General features: G+C 42.0%; 1 protein-coding gene and 1 long non-coding RNA gene across 2 annotated transcripts; both read left to right on the top strand.

The window, feature by feature from the left end:
* The first annotated feature begins 7,010 nt into the window (after positions 1-7,010).
* Positions 7,011-8,157, top strand: LOC108884869 (dermatopontin-like). Its single transcript, XM_018678974.2, has 5 exons — positions 7,011-7,118; positions 7,264-7,354; positions 7,483-7,663; positions 7,850-7,999; positions 8,109-8,157. The coding sequence occupies exons 1-4, from the start codon at positions 7,082-7,084 to the stop codon at positions 7,892-7,894; spliced, it is 354 nt and encodes a 117-aa protein (XP_018534490.2). The 5' UTR covers positions 7,011-7,081; the 3' UTR covers positions 7,895-7,999; positions 8,109-8,157.
* Positions 8,158-8,424: 267 nt separating this feature from the next.
* On the top strand, positions 8,425-9,474 carry LOC127143113 (uncharacterized). Its single transcript, XR_007814312.1, has 4 exons — positions 8,425-8,528; positions 8,661-8,846; positions 9,030-9,182; positions 9,310-9,474. It is a non-coding gene; the product is annotated as an uncharacterized LOC127143113 (long non-coding RNA).
* The last annotated feature ends 6,833 nt before the right edge of the window (positions 9,475-16,307 follow it).

The raw sequence follows: 16,307 nt of genomic DNA, 5'->3' as shown, positions 1-16,307 counted from the left end.
TGCTCTGGTCTGAATAAGAGTGAGTGGATTGGTTTTTTCCTGGCTCATTGGTTGGAAGGTTCTGGAAAAGCTCTTTTCTACACAGATATCAAGAGAAGGCAGCGTACGAGTCCAGGTCAGACATCAATTCATTCATCAACTCAGCTGCTCATAACTGTTGATTTCACTCATCTGTATCCCAGCATGCTGCAGGTCACTCTCTGTAGTCGACTCAGATCAGGGGTTGGATCCTTTTCCCACCTGAACCACTTCCTCTAAAGGGTTTATATCTGACTACAGTAGTTGTGTTCAGATGTGGATCAAAGTCACATCAGCCTCCATAGAGCCGCACCGACATTAATACACATGGAACCATCCTGACACTTTAGATATGAACTGAAGTCACGCAGTTAGACAGATGATGAAGAGCACAGAGCTGTAGCTGCAGGGCAGGGTCACAGTTTTTACTGCATTTACACAGGTCCTCAAAAAACAGGTAAATCCCTCGTTTGTATGAAAAGACCAGTGGTGGAGTGAACATAGGGTACAGTACTTTTAACTTTCCTGCTTTATTTTAAGCTAAAAGAGTTAGATAATGATGCTTTAAATGCAGGAGAGTGTTGCTATATTTTGGTTTCGCTGTGTTTGCCTAAGTGAAGGCTGCAGGTTGACACAGTGAAAGCTCCAGAGTCCAGCAGCCAGCCTACATCTTTGTTATCAAATAACACCAAATGGAGGCTTGAGGGAGTATCACTGCTGGCTACCACTGCTGCTGCATGATTATTTAAAGCAGCAGCTAAGAGTTGAATTATATTTGAGTTCTATGATAATATGAAGTTAAACTTTCAGGACCGTGCAGAGGCTCCTCATTCAGAGTAACAACAGAGGATCCCAGCAGACACACAGCCTTTGATCTCACACTGTCACCCCATCTGTTTCCTCTCCCTCCTCCATATTGTCTGCCATATGCATGTTGTGTGCTGTATCTTCCAAACAGCGTGTGATGTTTTTGTCCATCTCCCTGTGACTTATCACTTCAACCTCTCTGCCTTCTTCTTCTCTCTCTCTCTCTCTTCTTGCTCCGTCCCATCTCCCTGCCCTCGGTTAAACTTTGTTCCCTGTGAATAAACATGCCTTTCATTCCCTGCATGTTTTGCTGAGTGTGCATACTGTTGGCCACAGAGGGCAGCGCTCCCTGCTGGAAATATCAGCCCATGAAACTCACTCATTCCCATTCCCATTTCCTTCAGCCATGCTTATTACCTCTCTAAATACTTCTGTCCTCCTCAGTTGATCTCAGTGTTTTATCCCCACCTCCTCTCTAACATTCTGGCCTCACTGCATCTCTGTTGTAGCTGTAGAGTTTTGTGCAGTTACTGAGCTTCATCTTTCCACTTGGTCCTTTCAGCCGTCCCCAGGTCATTAACCTCTTGGCTCTTGGCTCTGTCACCATAACTGTATTTTCTTTTATTTGAGTTTTTCCTCTCCCTGTGCCTCTCCCCTTCCTCCCCTTCCTCCCATCCTTCGATCCCTCCTCTGATGTCAGATCAGCGATGTGGGTCAAAGGAAACGAGGACAGAAGCCTCAAGACAGACACATTAGTGCTGTGAATTGGGTTAACCCAGATGATCCATCATGATCGGACAAACTAAAGCTCATTTCCCACAGACACAGATACTGAAATGTCCTCAGGTGCAGTCAAAGGAATCAAAGTACCATAAATCTCCTAAAAGAGGCTCCAATATAAATTTGCTTCAAGATCTAAAAAAATCCATCTCTTCTGTCCCTTCCAGTGTCTCTGCATCGAAACAAGCTAAAACACATTTATACTGACACAGCAACATTATAGGCACCAAACTGAACTGACAGAAACTGAACTGAAATTTGACACTGATAACCCTAACCCTAACCCCTTCCACTGATGCTGTGGATATTGAAACTAAGCCTTTGATACTGTGGTTGACAGAGCTGCATGCAGCAGTCGATGCAGGTGCATGTCAGTGTCAGGTGGAGTCTGGGTGGGCCTCAGTGAAGACACAACACCAAATGAGCTCCACGTGTCCCCATTAAAAGCTCAGAGTTTCCAAATGGGTCAGAAACAGAGTCCAGGCCGACTTCTCCTCAGAGGAAACTGTTCTCCCCAAATATGTTCACAGCAGAAGATGATTCCACATTTTATTTTCAAGTTGATTCTTGTTTCACACCAAGTCAATATGATCTCCATGTATAAACTGCACTTATTTTAACACACAGTTAACTTAATAATTCATATCTCACAACTTAATAAATGTGTTTCCATTGGCCATACGAATTCTGAATGTTAACTGACTGTGTGCCTTTATAGGTCTCAACAGAGGGTGTTACAGAATAAAAGAGTGAATGCAGTACAAAGCAGATGATAATAAAAGACTGAATATCTCATCATCATGTTACTGTGAAGAGCTGAATGCAGATGTGAATCAGACTGCAGATCGTCCCTGCCCTCTCACTCACTTCACTGCGAGGCTCTCCATGCTGTAATCTGGACGTCTCTCTATCATCAGGAATTTCTTTCTTTAAACTCTGCTCCGGTTCACTCATACAGATTAACCAAGAACTGGAAACAGGTCACATGGACTGACAGGTAACTCACTAATTGGATGGTTTTGGTGATGTCATCCTGCATCATTGGCAGTACATGGAGAGTTTCCTCTTTTAATGTGGATGGGTGTGGACAACATTTCATCCCTGTGCTGTTCTCTGAAGCTTGGGATTGGCTCTGAAGGACCTTCACACTGTGTGACAGAAAGGCCAATTTCAAGGGCTGCTGGGCCACTGACAGTATTTTAGTTTTAATTATATTTCCTCGTTAATGTATGTACAGCAACGTCTTTTCAATGCAGAAAGCATTTTCAGTAAGTGAAATATTTACTGCGTTCATGTTTCAATTTATCATCAAATCAGTTTTTTCCAGCGTTTCTGAAAGATGTGACCTTGTTAGCCTGACAGCGAAGGATGAGGGCCGTTCACGAGCCGTCTCACCTCCTTTCTTCTCCTCTCAATCCTCACACAGTCCTTCAGGTCAGACCACTGTAATTGGCCCATTGATTGGTGACAAGTCTGATGCAAACCGGCGCTGTGCGGACAAACAGTGAAGTGACAGGCGGTCGAGATGATGCATACTTACATCAACCTCTGGGTATAACAGCATAAACAGAGAGTGCTGGATACGAGCAAGACAGACATGGTGAAGAGAAGGAGATAGGAAGGCAACAAAGAGGGGAGAGACAGGGGAGACGACGCTGACAGAAATGACAGTGACAAATGAAAAAGTGTAGACCTCAGGAAGAATACTTGTTCCTTTGCTTTGAGACATATTTAGAATACAAATGAACAAACTAACAGACAGGCATACACCGAGTGAGAGGAAAAGGTTTTTGTAATTTACTTTGCATGCATTAATTAACATGAGTATGATACATCCTAAAAGATCTGTATTCCTGAGCAGGTTGATGTTACACAGAAAAAGAAACAGCAGACAAAACATCAAAGCATTTGTAATTATTATCAGGCTAATATTAAGTTATTAAGATTAATGAGTCAAGTACACAATCATAATAACTTCACATAAACTTCATGTTGTTAGTGGTGTATTTGGCGCAGCAATAAGGAAGGTTTTAATCCTCATTAATGTGGCTCTGTGGCTGTGATGAGTCACATCAGGTCACACTGTCTTTGTATTTACCCTCTGTCTCACACACACTCACACAGACCGTGTCCTAACCAAATGACATTTAAAGAAGCTCAGGTTGCAGAGGTTTTAAATAAATATTGAATTAGAGGTGTGATAGTGCAGATGATGGTGTCAGTTACATTCATTCATCGACTCATATGTTCTGTTCCCATGCTCATTTCAGGAGCAATTTATGATTCAGTGTCTCAAGGACACATGGACATGTGAACAGGATGCTTTCTGTTGTGAAATGTTCGTGGTGTCAGGACAATGCTCACAAAGCAACGTTTCTTTAAGTGAATGAAGTGCTGCATTTCTGTTGTACAGAGGGGGTCAGGGTGGATGTTGGCTGGAGGTTCATTCCCTGAGTCTCCTGTGTGGTTTGGTTTCAAGTCTAAACACAACCATACAAAGATAAAAAGATTAGTTGCTGTGATGGATACTGAGCTGCAGACCAGAAACACATTGTTAGTGAACATTTTACTGATCTTCATTAACAATGTTTCCTCGTTATGATCTTCAACAACAGTAAAATTATGTTTCTTCCAAAACGTATTCACAGCTGCAGATTAATAATATATTGTAAATATGATGTTATATAAAATATTTACGCAGGGTGAACAGAGTTGTTACACCTGTAGGACTGAGACAGTGCTTTGGACCTGACTATGAGACTTGATGAATTAATGAACTAATGAAATAAGATGACTTCATCTTTGTGTTTTTATGATGATGATCAAACATACATAGTAAATTTACACACAGGTTAGATAGAGTGTCATTTGTCATCAGAATTATTTCCAGTAAATAAAATGCCCACTAGACTTTTTATTTTATTTTATTTAAACTATTTCAAGCCACAGGTTTTTCTACCAAAAAATGTGACTCACCCTCAGACATTTAATCACTGCAGTGTTGACATTATTCAGTGATAACGACCACATGTATCATCAACTGGCTCAAAACAAAAGTGGATTCTAACCTGTGTCATGGAAACTGTGTGAACATCATCAATAACAAACAAAAAGAGCACTGTAGTAGGTGAGTATTAAGATAAACATAGTACAGGAATGTTCATTAACACAGTGTCAGCAGAGATGAACAACAGAGAAACTCTCTCTTTACACCAAGCGAACAGAGAGATCCCTGTCCTGATAGTAACCCATGACTAACGTCCTCGGCCTCTCGTGTATCACACCTATGGGATATTAGAACACCTGAGCTGGCACAGTCTGCTGCCTCACCCCTCCCTGTCTCACTCCCTGCCGACCTACACCCATTTTTTTGGCTTCTGATAACCTGCGATATCCCATGACTTACCCTGTGTTCTGTTGTCTGTGTTTGGGATCGCCTGTGTTTGCATTGGCAGGTCATCTGTGTTCATACACATGTTCCCATGAAATCCCCTGTGTTTTGCTTTCTGTGTTTGGGATCACCTGTGTTGGGATTGGCAGGTGATCTATTTATGTTCCTGTTCCTGTTTCCTAAGAGTTGTGTTTGGATCACTGCCCAGATACCACAAAATCACTTGGCCCAGATCTGGCCAACGACGGGCTTGGCCTGGTGCTTTTTGGCAAAAGAGGCCAGTATTGGCTCAGATCTGTCCTCACTGTAATTTTAGTATTAGTGTTTTATATGGCTGATGAGGATTGGTTTATGGTGATCTTGAGCCAGATCTGGCCCAGATCCATACTGGGTATTCAATGGTACTGAGTAGCTGTTTCTAGAATTTTAAGCCTCTTCACATACGATGAGGAAATTAAACCAAAGTAAAAGCTTTAACATTAAGACCTACAAAAACCGGTTGTTTTAGAGTTAGCATTACCGATTCTGTTTAAAGCTAACAAGCTAGCATAACTTTAAAACATGACTTTTACCACAAGTCAAGAGTGTTACCACTGCTGTGAGCAGGTCTGTGTACAAACTGAGCGAATCCAAAACTATCAGTTAGTGCCAGAAAGACTTTACTCAGAGGATCATGGGCCTGGTTCAGGTGAGTGTTGAAGTCACCAGCTCTTAGAGCTGATGAGGCCTTTTGGATGAGAGGTGAAATGCCTTCATAAAAACCTGAAAGAAGTCCAGTTGACTTCAACTCTACCACTTAAGGCTACCATGATCTGGATGACTGAGAACCTACACAGACATCAGTGTTTGTGAGAAGACCTGAGATAAATTCCCCAGATTCTTCTAAAAAATGTGAATAAGCAGTGTCTTAGAGAACGTAAGTGAATGTTTTGCTGTTCATAATGATGAATATAAGTCAAAAAGTACATGATATCAAATAACTGATGATAATACAAATAATGTCACTCTCCATGTAGTTATTGTCTGAACAACATGTTCATCAGTATATCAGGAAGGGAATCTTCATTCAGTGGTAAAAGGATATTAGCTTAATGCCAACATCCTGCTTTACCAACATGGGTAATACGATCTGCTGGTTTGGCAGTGATCTGATTTGGAGTCAGCCTGTCTGGGCTGTGTTTGGACTGATAGTTGATCTGTTTGTATTCCTGTCTATGTCCCTGAGAATTAACTTGTGTTTTTAAGTTTATACCTTCTCCAGTTGTCTCTTTACCAGTCGTTATTGCTCCCTTTGCCACCAGCTCCTCGGCAGTCCATCTGATTGTGCTTCTGTTCATGGTCCTGATAATTACCTTGAGTTCTTGCTACCTGTGTTTGGAACCTTTTTTCTTGCATCGTTGGTAATATTCAAATAACTGGTGTCTGAATATTTGTACCTGAACTGTTGGTGTGAATGATCCCTGCTGTTCTACTGTGCATCAGTGTGTTTAAGTCTTGACACTGGTAGAAACATGAAACATTTGATAAAATACTGGCATCATGTCCTGATTTAAAATTTGGGTTTAATTTATTTCATATTTGTTATTATTACTATTATTAAGTAGCACCAGTAGTAATAGTAGTAGTAGTAGTATAGTAGTAGTAGTAATAATATACCTTCAGTGCAGAAATGGCAAAAAATAATACATATGGGGCATTTCAAATGTTCTTGTGAATTATTTCAGAATTGTGAATATGTGATCTGTGGCAGAGATTTTTTTCTTAATTATACGACACACTGGTTCTAATAAATCTCACTTATGATGAGCATGTTGGGATAATTAGTTATGAGTCATTAGTTATGTTTCAGTGTCCTGTTCTGTTTTGTTTACACATGAAAGTGATTGCTCTGCTGTTATGCATGAGGAAGGAAATACAGATGTTGGTACAAACCAGTGAAACACACCCACAGAAGAAGATGTACTGTCAGCTTCCTCCTCACAGCTGTATAAATTGCAGCACCTGTGGGCAGTGAAGGCAGTCTCCTCACAGGTGACACAACACTGTTAGAGACTAAGACAGTGCCTCATCGTACAACTCACCGTCATGTGGACCTTCATCGTGGTCTTCGTCCTTCTGACAGGTAAGAACAGCAACCTGGTTAGAGAAGTTTTATCATCAGTAAATCTGTGTACGAGCCTTTTGTAAAGATACAGGTGTTTGTATTATGTTGATAAAGATGAAGACGATGTTGATTATTAATCAGTTTAACTCCATCTTGTTTCCAGCTGGATACAGCACCCAGGCGTATGACAACAGTGTGGGAGGTAATCTGTATCGCTGTTGTCCATATAAACAGGTCGTGTCTCAGATTAAAAGGTAAGTTACTTATGAATATAAAACACTAAATACAACAACAACAACAACAACCTGTATCTCACCTGTACAGTGAATATTTCACTGATGCCTCTGCTCCTTCCATTAAATCACTGCTTTTTATGCTGTAGCTCCTACAGTTCCTATGATCGCCGATGGAGGATTGAATGCATGCCTCTGGACACTGATTTGTCCTGCTCCTGGACAGACTTCTTCAACTTGTATGAGAAAGAACTCAACTTCAATTGCCCAGACAATGGTGTGATTCGCGGCCTCCGCAGCAATTATGCAAAGTGCCCACAAGGACAGACAGTGAGTAGCTTATTGGGATTATGCTTTAAAATTTTCTCAGTATAGTACGGTAAACTGATTTAGGGATTTAGTGATCATTGCTACATCATTTCTGGAAGGACCAGTGCTGTTTTCTAGTGTTCAACATACCTGTGTGCCACCACTTTGTTAAATAGCAGCTTAACTAAAAATGTGTGATGGTTAAAGGTGGAGCATCCTCTGCTGCACTGCTCCCAAACTGATCACATCTGAATGCCAGGAAACTCCAATGGTTAACTACTGGAATGAAGACTTCGACTGGTGCGTCCCTGGAGACAACATCCTCACAGGCATCCAGACCCGCAACAGGAATAATGGGTAAATACACAAACTCCAAATGGTCATAATTTACCATGTTTTTAGACATAAAAGTCAATAAATTTGACATCAGCTTTCTGATTACATAATGTCTTATTTTAATTGACAGAGATCATCGCTGGAGTTTTCGTTACTGCAGAGCAACAACACAAAGTGAATAATCTCATTGCTGTTCATTGCACATAGCTGCCAGAGATTAATATAAGACAAAGATTCACATAGGTTTTTATGTTTTGTTTTTGGTTTTTTTAATATGATGAATTCTTTTTAAATCTCTTCCTTTTTTAGATACCCAGTCAAATAAAGTACTTAAGATCAATAGGGAATATGTTGGTCACAGAAATATAATGAGTCCAACACATGCTGTCTGTAAGACTTTTTCTGGAGTCAGAGCTCTGAGTGTAACTCACCCTGTGAACTGACGTCTTACAGAGGATTACCTCCATAAGAACGGCGAGTGGGACAATCAGTTGGGTGGTGTTTTGAGTCGCCAGTGTCCTTCTGGCCAAGTTGTTTCTGGCATCACAAGGTGGGTTGTACTAATGTATTCAATCTTTTTGTTGAGAAGCACTCAGTGCTCCCTTTTATCACGGTTATTAGATGAGGGCTAACAAATGCCTAAATGTAAGTTTTAAAACATGCTGCTTTGGCTCCACTATAGCATCTACAATGACGGCAATAGTGATCGACTTTGGGGGATTTCGTGCAAGGCTCTCAAGGAAACCGGGACATGCCGGTTAACCAGTAATGCAAATGGATATTGTGCAGACTTCAACTTCAAATGTGGAGAAAACGAGGTGATTGCAGGGGCCTACAGTCATTACCACAGCTACTACCGGGACAGAGAGTGAGTATCTGTTTAAAAAATCTAAATCAACCAACTCTTAGTTTTACAAAAATGACCAAAGGTAGATAAAATGGTAGAAGTGCAGGTTGAGGAAAACAGTTCTTTTTCTATATTAACATGAACATAAGCTATCATCTTCTTTGGTAATCAATGTAAATGAAAACCTCGTCCTTGTTCTTCCAGGTGGAGGTTTTACTGCTGCCGTGTCCCTGGTTTTGTCTTGTTCAACTGTAAAGAGGTTCCAAAGATCAACTACTGGAAGGAGAACTTCAGCTGGGCAGTCCCCAGCAGCAACTTCCTGACAGGAGTGAAAAGCGACTTTGATAACCCAGCACGGTAAGTACATTTATCTCAGTTAAACCACAGCCATCTTAGACAGCCAACTTTTTAAACATTTATTCTCAAGAAATATGGATCTCCGGTTTGTACATGGCTTTAAAATGTTATTGTTTCTCATTGACAGCGATCGTCGCTGGAGTTTCACGTACTGCCAGATAAAACGTCAGTGAAGCTACATAGAATGAGAAGTTTCCTGACAGGATTCACTGATGTGCCAGTATAATGTGCCAATTTGATTAATGTATATGGCAGTGGCAGTTGTCAGTTTGAAATAAAGACTTGCAAGAGAGTGGATGTTTTTCTGGGTTTTGTTCTTCATATTTGCAAGTGGGCACAATATCATCAACAGTTACAGAGAGCTGTCTGAGGCATTCAGTAAAGTTTTCATCCTGCCAGTTAGCTTTCATACATTTAGCACTGCATGATCCTGTTTTAAAAAACCACCAAAGAAACACATGATTTCTGTTTTCTAAAAAATACAGTTCTGTTTGCACACATCTGCTCATGTGCCCATATACTGTTTGCACCATGATGCTGGAACATGGAGGTCATTAGCTTAGCTAAATGTTGTTTTTTGTCAGTGGGTATCATACATTAATAAAGAATATTAATATTACATAATTAATAATACATAAATAAAGTACAAGGACCAAATGTACATTATTTCCACCTTGGGGGCACCATCCTTGAAAAAAGGAGTAGGTACCCTATTCACCAAATCAGTCTAATAAACTACACGATGTAGAAATGTGGAACCTTGATCAATACTTAAATTAATTAATTACTAATTTTAATTAATAACTGCAGCCAAAACTACTGTGGGACTGATTCAAAATGGCTGCTTTGATTCAGGCCCTAAACCAAGATGGCGGAATCAAAAGACGGCAGCTTCTTTGTTAAGGTCAATGCATGTAAAGGTAAAAGGTGGCAGGTTCAAAGAGAGGTAAGTTCATTGCTTGCAATGCACTTACAGTCCTATACACGTGAACATATGAAAATCAACCAATAACCTCACTATTAAGAAATAAGAAAATCCAGTGAATATAGTGAATCAAACCATCAACAGTCCTGTGCTTAGCCGTGCTATGCTAGTTAAAGTAGGGCCCAGTTACTTTACCAAGTCCATGGAAGGAAAAGAAGATGTTTTCTGATGTTCTGTTGTGTTCAAAGTCCAGTAAACTGCAGTTGTGCTGGCTGTGTGGCTTCAGTGTTTGCTGAGGAGATCAGTGTTTACTCCTTTGTTCTCTATGGGGAGTTAGCCGCTCGACGCTAACTCTGCTCTGTAGCTCTTGTAGCTGGTAAACTCAGCTGGCAGAGCTTGTGTTGTACCTGCTGGTGCTAAATTCAACAGGCCAAGGCCCAGTCCAGTCCACACTGATTGGCCACGGCATTAAAACCAGTTGACCAGTGGCTGATTCTTTCCTGTGCTTTTCTTCATTTACTGTTTACATTTACCCTCCCCTCCTTCTTTTACCATCTAACCACACAGTAGTTATGTGCTGCTGCAGGGACCTCAGAGACTCACCAGACTGATGCAAACAGGACGTATTTTTAGACTGCTTATATGAATTTCAAATGCTACATCCATCTGGTGGTGGCAACGATGATCATCAGCCTCACGAGTCGACTGATTCAGAGGCAGGCGGAGCTTTGAGCTGACAAGACTTGGACATGTCACAGTTTCTAAAAGCTTGTCACCAGATACCACCGCACTGCCTCCAAAGCAAAGTACTGATGTAGGTTTGTTACGAGCAAATCCGTCCTTTTTCACCATGACAGATTAATGAAGTGAATTTCTGACAGCTGGAAATGTAGTCACCTACAGCAGGTGAAGGAAGACCTGAGAACAAAAGGAATGTAAAGTTCAATGAAAGCACTTACAGCAGTTTTCCACGATCTGAGATGCATTTAGCAGAGATTTATTACTCTTAAAGGGCGAGGTCCACTGTTATAAATCATTTAGAGTCTGACATTCAACCTGAAGTGAAATATTTCTGTCCTGAAGGAAGTGGTCTGTAATAGGATAAAAACACTCCTGTGTACATGTCACTGACTTTTCTGATGAGCAGCAAAACAGAAGCAACAAACTGTCTGTGCAGTGTTTTTCTAAAGCAGCAGAATCAGTGTCAGTGAACATCCTGTCACAGTGACTGTGTGGTCTCTGTTTCTAACTCTTGATATTTAACTGGTCTACAGTTGTATGTGACTGCATATCATGTTGGTGGCAAATGAGTGTTTTATTAAAAGTCCTGTGTGTTAGGCAGTGAGGCTGGCAGCAAAGATGAAGACTCAGCGTGGGGAGAGCAGGTGTGTGAGTCAGCAGAGACATCTGAAACAACGTAATGTTGGGGGAGGCAGGACCAGCTGAGCTGACGAGGAGCTCACATCTGGTCACTGATGGTTAGATAACGATGCCGAGGCAGAAAGGAATGTGATCTGGACGTTTTGAACTTTCTTCAACAAACTTTTAAACTTCTGAACAGCAACTAGCCTAAAGAATGATATAACACTAATTTCACCAGTGAACATCAGAGAGACAAAGAAGAGGCACACAAAGGAAAAGCACATGAATTTAAGATACACGACAGTCTTGTGCTTTGTATTTCTGTTAGTAAATGTCAGAGTAGTGTGTGAATGTACAGGAGACAGGGCTGCCGCTGAACGAGTCTCCTCTCAGTCGGTGTTTACTCAGAACTTTACGGTAACAATACGACCAAAGGAAAGAGAGTACAGGTGTCAGAGCAGCTTTGTGTGGCCTGGTATTGATCAAAGAAATAAAAGTTTAGGCTTTGGTGAAACTTTCACTCATCCCTTCACGGCCAGTACAGAACAATTACAATGTGAAGCCGTCCTTTAGTGGAGAGGAGTCGTGTCTCTGTAACCTCCACCGCTCTCTGCTCTATCTGCTCTAAGTCTTTATTCTCCCTCTCTCTCTGTCACTCCTTTTTCTTTTTCACTCCTTTATATTCCCCTCTCTCTCTCTCGCACACACACTGACAATTCACAGCACATTGTCTCCTATAATTATAACTGAATTATCATCACAATCAAAGGCTTCATTATCACAGTTATGACTTTGGCCTCTTCATTTATCCCCCTCTCTTTTTCTCTCTTTCTTTCCCTACATCTCTTTCTCCCTGTCGCCTTCCCTCCCTCACTCCCACTCTCTCCCAGCGATTATCAGCAGCGTGATGCTCGGTGGTGGGAAAGACGGACAGATACAAAGACAGAAGGGGAGGGAGAGAAAGAAGAGCCCCCCCCCTCCCCCCTCCCCCCCTCCCCCGTGTCCTTGCCTGACAGATTGTGGCAGTAATGAATGTATGTGATTCCACAGCACTCGCCACTCCTGGCATTTTAATTGAATTTTTTATTTCTGCACTTCAAGAAGGCTGGGAGGGACAGGGACAAGGATGAGTCAGTGTGTGTGTGTGTGTGGTGTGTGTGTGTGTGTGTGTGTGAGAAGGTGTGTGCCTGCTTCTGTTAAATATAGTAAGTCTGAAATTTGTGGAGGAGGAGTGACGGGATGAGTCAGTGTGTGTTTGTACTGTACACGAATCCCCCGCTGTGCTTTGTCCAACGAAGTGAACGTTTTTAAAATCCCTCTCCCAAACAGCGATCGTCCAATCACAGCTTAAAACCCGTGACTACAAGACTCAGCACAAAGTGTGTGGATTTCTCCACCTGTTGAAGCTCTAATAGGAGCACGACTCCATCTCTCTGTGGAGTTAGAATGAATTAAACAGTGTGTTTATCACTAGCATACCTGCTTCATACCTACAGTACCCAGGTGTGACTTCCAGCTGCTGTTGAATATGTTCATTTGTGAGGTTTAAAAGAAGCGCGCTGAAGCTGATCCTGGAGTTTAGGCTAACGTTAGCAGCTCTGTCCTGCTCTTTATAAGGTTTCAGGAAGTTTACACTCGAGCCAACGTTAGCTGAGATGTTAGCATCCAACCCTGTATACACAGGTACAGGTATGTGTGTGTGTGTGTGTGCCTGTTTGTTTCTGCATATGTGTTTATGAAATACATAAAAGTTAATAAAGCAGTAAGACAGCAGCTGCCTGAGAAGCTTGAGGTTAATCTGTGACCAGAGCAGTAAATCCCACCTTTAATTTTCCACATTCATGTCTTTTTTTATTAATGCTGAGAGACTGGCTGCTTGGCCTCACATTAATCTGATGTGTGTGTGTGTGCGTGCTGCTTCATTTTCATGCTTTCATGTGATTCTTGTTCTGCCTCTCTCTCTGATAAACAGCGTTGTTTTTCCACGTGTCCTCTCAGTGGTAGAAGGATATTTGCGTGTTTGTGTCTTTATGTGTATTTTACTGCCGGTAGCTGTTTCTACCTTTATGATCCTGTGTGTGTTTATGTGCATAGGTGTGTGTGTTAAGCTATAAAGTCTTCGACTGACAGTTTACACGCCTCCATCTGTGCTGATCAGTCGGACTTATTTATCCCTCTCCTTTTGCTCTCAGCACGTCAGAGCTCACTTCATACATATATATGTTTGTGTGTGCTCTGTGAGTGTGAGCGTGCACATTGGCATCCCCTGGTAAAATATGATTGAGGTAGAAATAAACATACATGTGGTGCACTGTTGGCTTGTATAAGCGAGATAGGGAATCCAAGTCAAGAAATACAGTTAGAGACGCAGCCTGAGCAGACTGGTGTTTTATTGCTTGTTTCCTTTAATACAAATAACAGGGAGGCAGAGAAAGGGAGGAGGAGGAGGGATGAATAGTGAGAGAGTTCAAACCAAGAGAGACGAACACTGGAGCAAACAGTGGAAAGATGGAGGGGAGTGTATGTACACTGTAAGGTGGACAGGTGAGAGAAAGGCACAGACACTTCTCCACCACCTGCAGCTGAAATATCCCTGAAAACCTGTTTCACAGCTGACCACACATACATACAGCTGCCTTAGTATATTTCAAATCTTTTAGATCTGCTTCAGTCAATATGTATAATGTGACAGGGATCGCTGTGGTTCACAGTCAACAACTTTACTGTTTTTGTTCAGCATTAACTCTGATATCAAGCTGTTAAAGCCTCTGTGCTCGACCTGCTGAGCAGCAAACAGCAGACAGACTCTGTCAGAGAGCAGCTGGTGAACAGGGTGAAGGAGGAGGAGACCAAACACAGAGCTGAAAGAGAGGGAGCACTGACATCCATCAACACATGAATCATCATGTGGATCTGTAGCTGCTGGATGTGGAGTGAGTCTGGTACATCAGCTCATGGTGTTTTGAGATCCAGAGTTGCCTCTGAATGACCTCTCAGTGTCTCCAGCAGCTATCCTCCACACATCCATGTTCACAGCATAGGAACCATTAAAGTAATGTGGGGTCAGAGATGGTGTGCAGGGCTGTGAGAGAGGGGAAGAGTAATGGAAGGTTGAAGGTTCCTGGAGGAGAAGTAAAGGAGGAGAGGAGGGGGCGAAGAAACAACCCCGGAGGAGACAGAGACAGTGAGATATTAGTGTTCACAGGGTTTTAAACTTCCTGCCTGTTCGGAGGCTCAGTGGATCAAAACTGCACCCAGGTGAAATTTCACTGTGTCGATTCTCAAACCCTGAAGACTCTTGAATATCAAGGTAATTTTTTTTCCAGAATATTAAATTGAATTGCATCTCTTAACGACTCCTGCTGGAGAATCAAATAACCTCAAACTACTGTGTTAAAAGTGTGTTGAGACCCACCAGACTCCCAGTGTGTGCACAGTGGAGGGTGTGTGTGTGTTCATGTGTCCCACCTCCACTCTCTTTATTATTATTATTTGCTGCTTCATTTCAGAGCAGAGGTTCTGGGATCTGATCCTGAGGATCAGTATGGAGGCTGGGATATTTGAATGGCCCTGCTCTTCTTTATGACGCTGAGCTCTGAGCGTCTGAATGTGAATGTGATGTGGGTGCAGCCGTGACTGACCCACATGTTAATCAGTGTTTCACTAACAAAGAGCACACCTTTACAGGTATGGATTCAGTGAGCTGAGATGGTGGAGGGATGGACTGAGGGTCTGAAAGGAGGGTGGGAGGACGAAGGTGATGGAGGGAGACTGTCAGGGACCGGGGAGTGGAGACTCTGGGTGGGAGAACTGTCTCTTCGTGCTCTGCTGAATGGAGCTCCTGTGTTCAGACAAAGAGAGAGAAGAAAGGAAAGAGGGACAAAAGAAAGAGGGGATATGGTGTGAAAACGGAGTCAAAATGCTTAAAAACCTTTGGAAACAGAATGGGTTTTAGGCACGTTTCTGAACCAAGCTCTAAAACTTCATTTAGGTAAAAAAAAAAAAAAAAAGCTCTGTTTTGTCTTTGAGGTGGAAATGAAGTTTCCTTTTTTATTTATTTTTGGCTTAAACCAAGATTTAACCAAGACCAAGTGGCACCTGTTCACCACAGAGACTGAGCTTCCTGTTACAGATGAGAATCAGAGATGCAGCAGTTTGCCTCAGTAGCTCTCATTTTCTTAGAGCAAAGTCACAAAACAGATGTTCAGCAGACACACAGTGTTTAGAATCACTACAGACATAAATATACAGCAGTCCACGTCTAACATTATGTCCTCTCTGTCAGGACACCTGGACAGGAGTCTTTGCACACCTGGTCCGAAACATGTGATGTGAACAAACACGTTTTTCAAATGTTTTAATCTACGCATGTGGCTCTAAGTGTGTGTGTGTGTGTGTGTGTGTGTGTGTGTGTATGTGTGTGTGTGAACGAGCTAACAGACCAACTGCAGGAATAAAAGTCCAAACAGAGGCAGAACTCTCCGGCGCTGTAGTCGACTGTAGCCATAGCAACATGGGTTAAGGTGAATCTCACTGTTGCGGCAGTAATGATTTGAATAGCTCAGAGGGTCATGCCTGCACTGTATCCATCAGGGAATTTGGGACATATTGATGTTTACACACAGTAATAGATCTCAGATTGTTATGTTGGCAGCAGGGGAGCGGCAGGCTCAAGTGGTAAAGTAAGAATTTTAATGGAAAAGTTTGGCCCTCTGCTGTAAAACAAATCTGTTTTTCAGCATGTGTTGAATCTGTTTACACAGAGATGAAGCCTGTGAGACGCTTTTGTAACGTTTGAAGTTTGGCGGAAATAAAGTACTTTTAGTAAATACATCACT

Source organism: Lates calcarifer, linkage group LG12 (genome assembly GCF_001640805.2).
Source record: "Lates calcarifer isolate ASB-BC8 linkage group LG12, TLL_Latcal_v3, whole genome shotgun sequence".
Classification (NCBI taxonomy): domain Eukaryota; kingdom Metazoa; phylum Chordata; class Actinopteri; family Centropomidae; genus Lates; species Lates calcarifer.
Note: the sequence above shows the minus strand (reverse complement) of the source record. Positions and strands in the feature narration are given on the sequence as shown.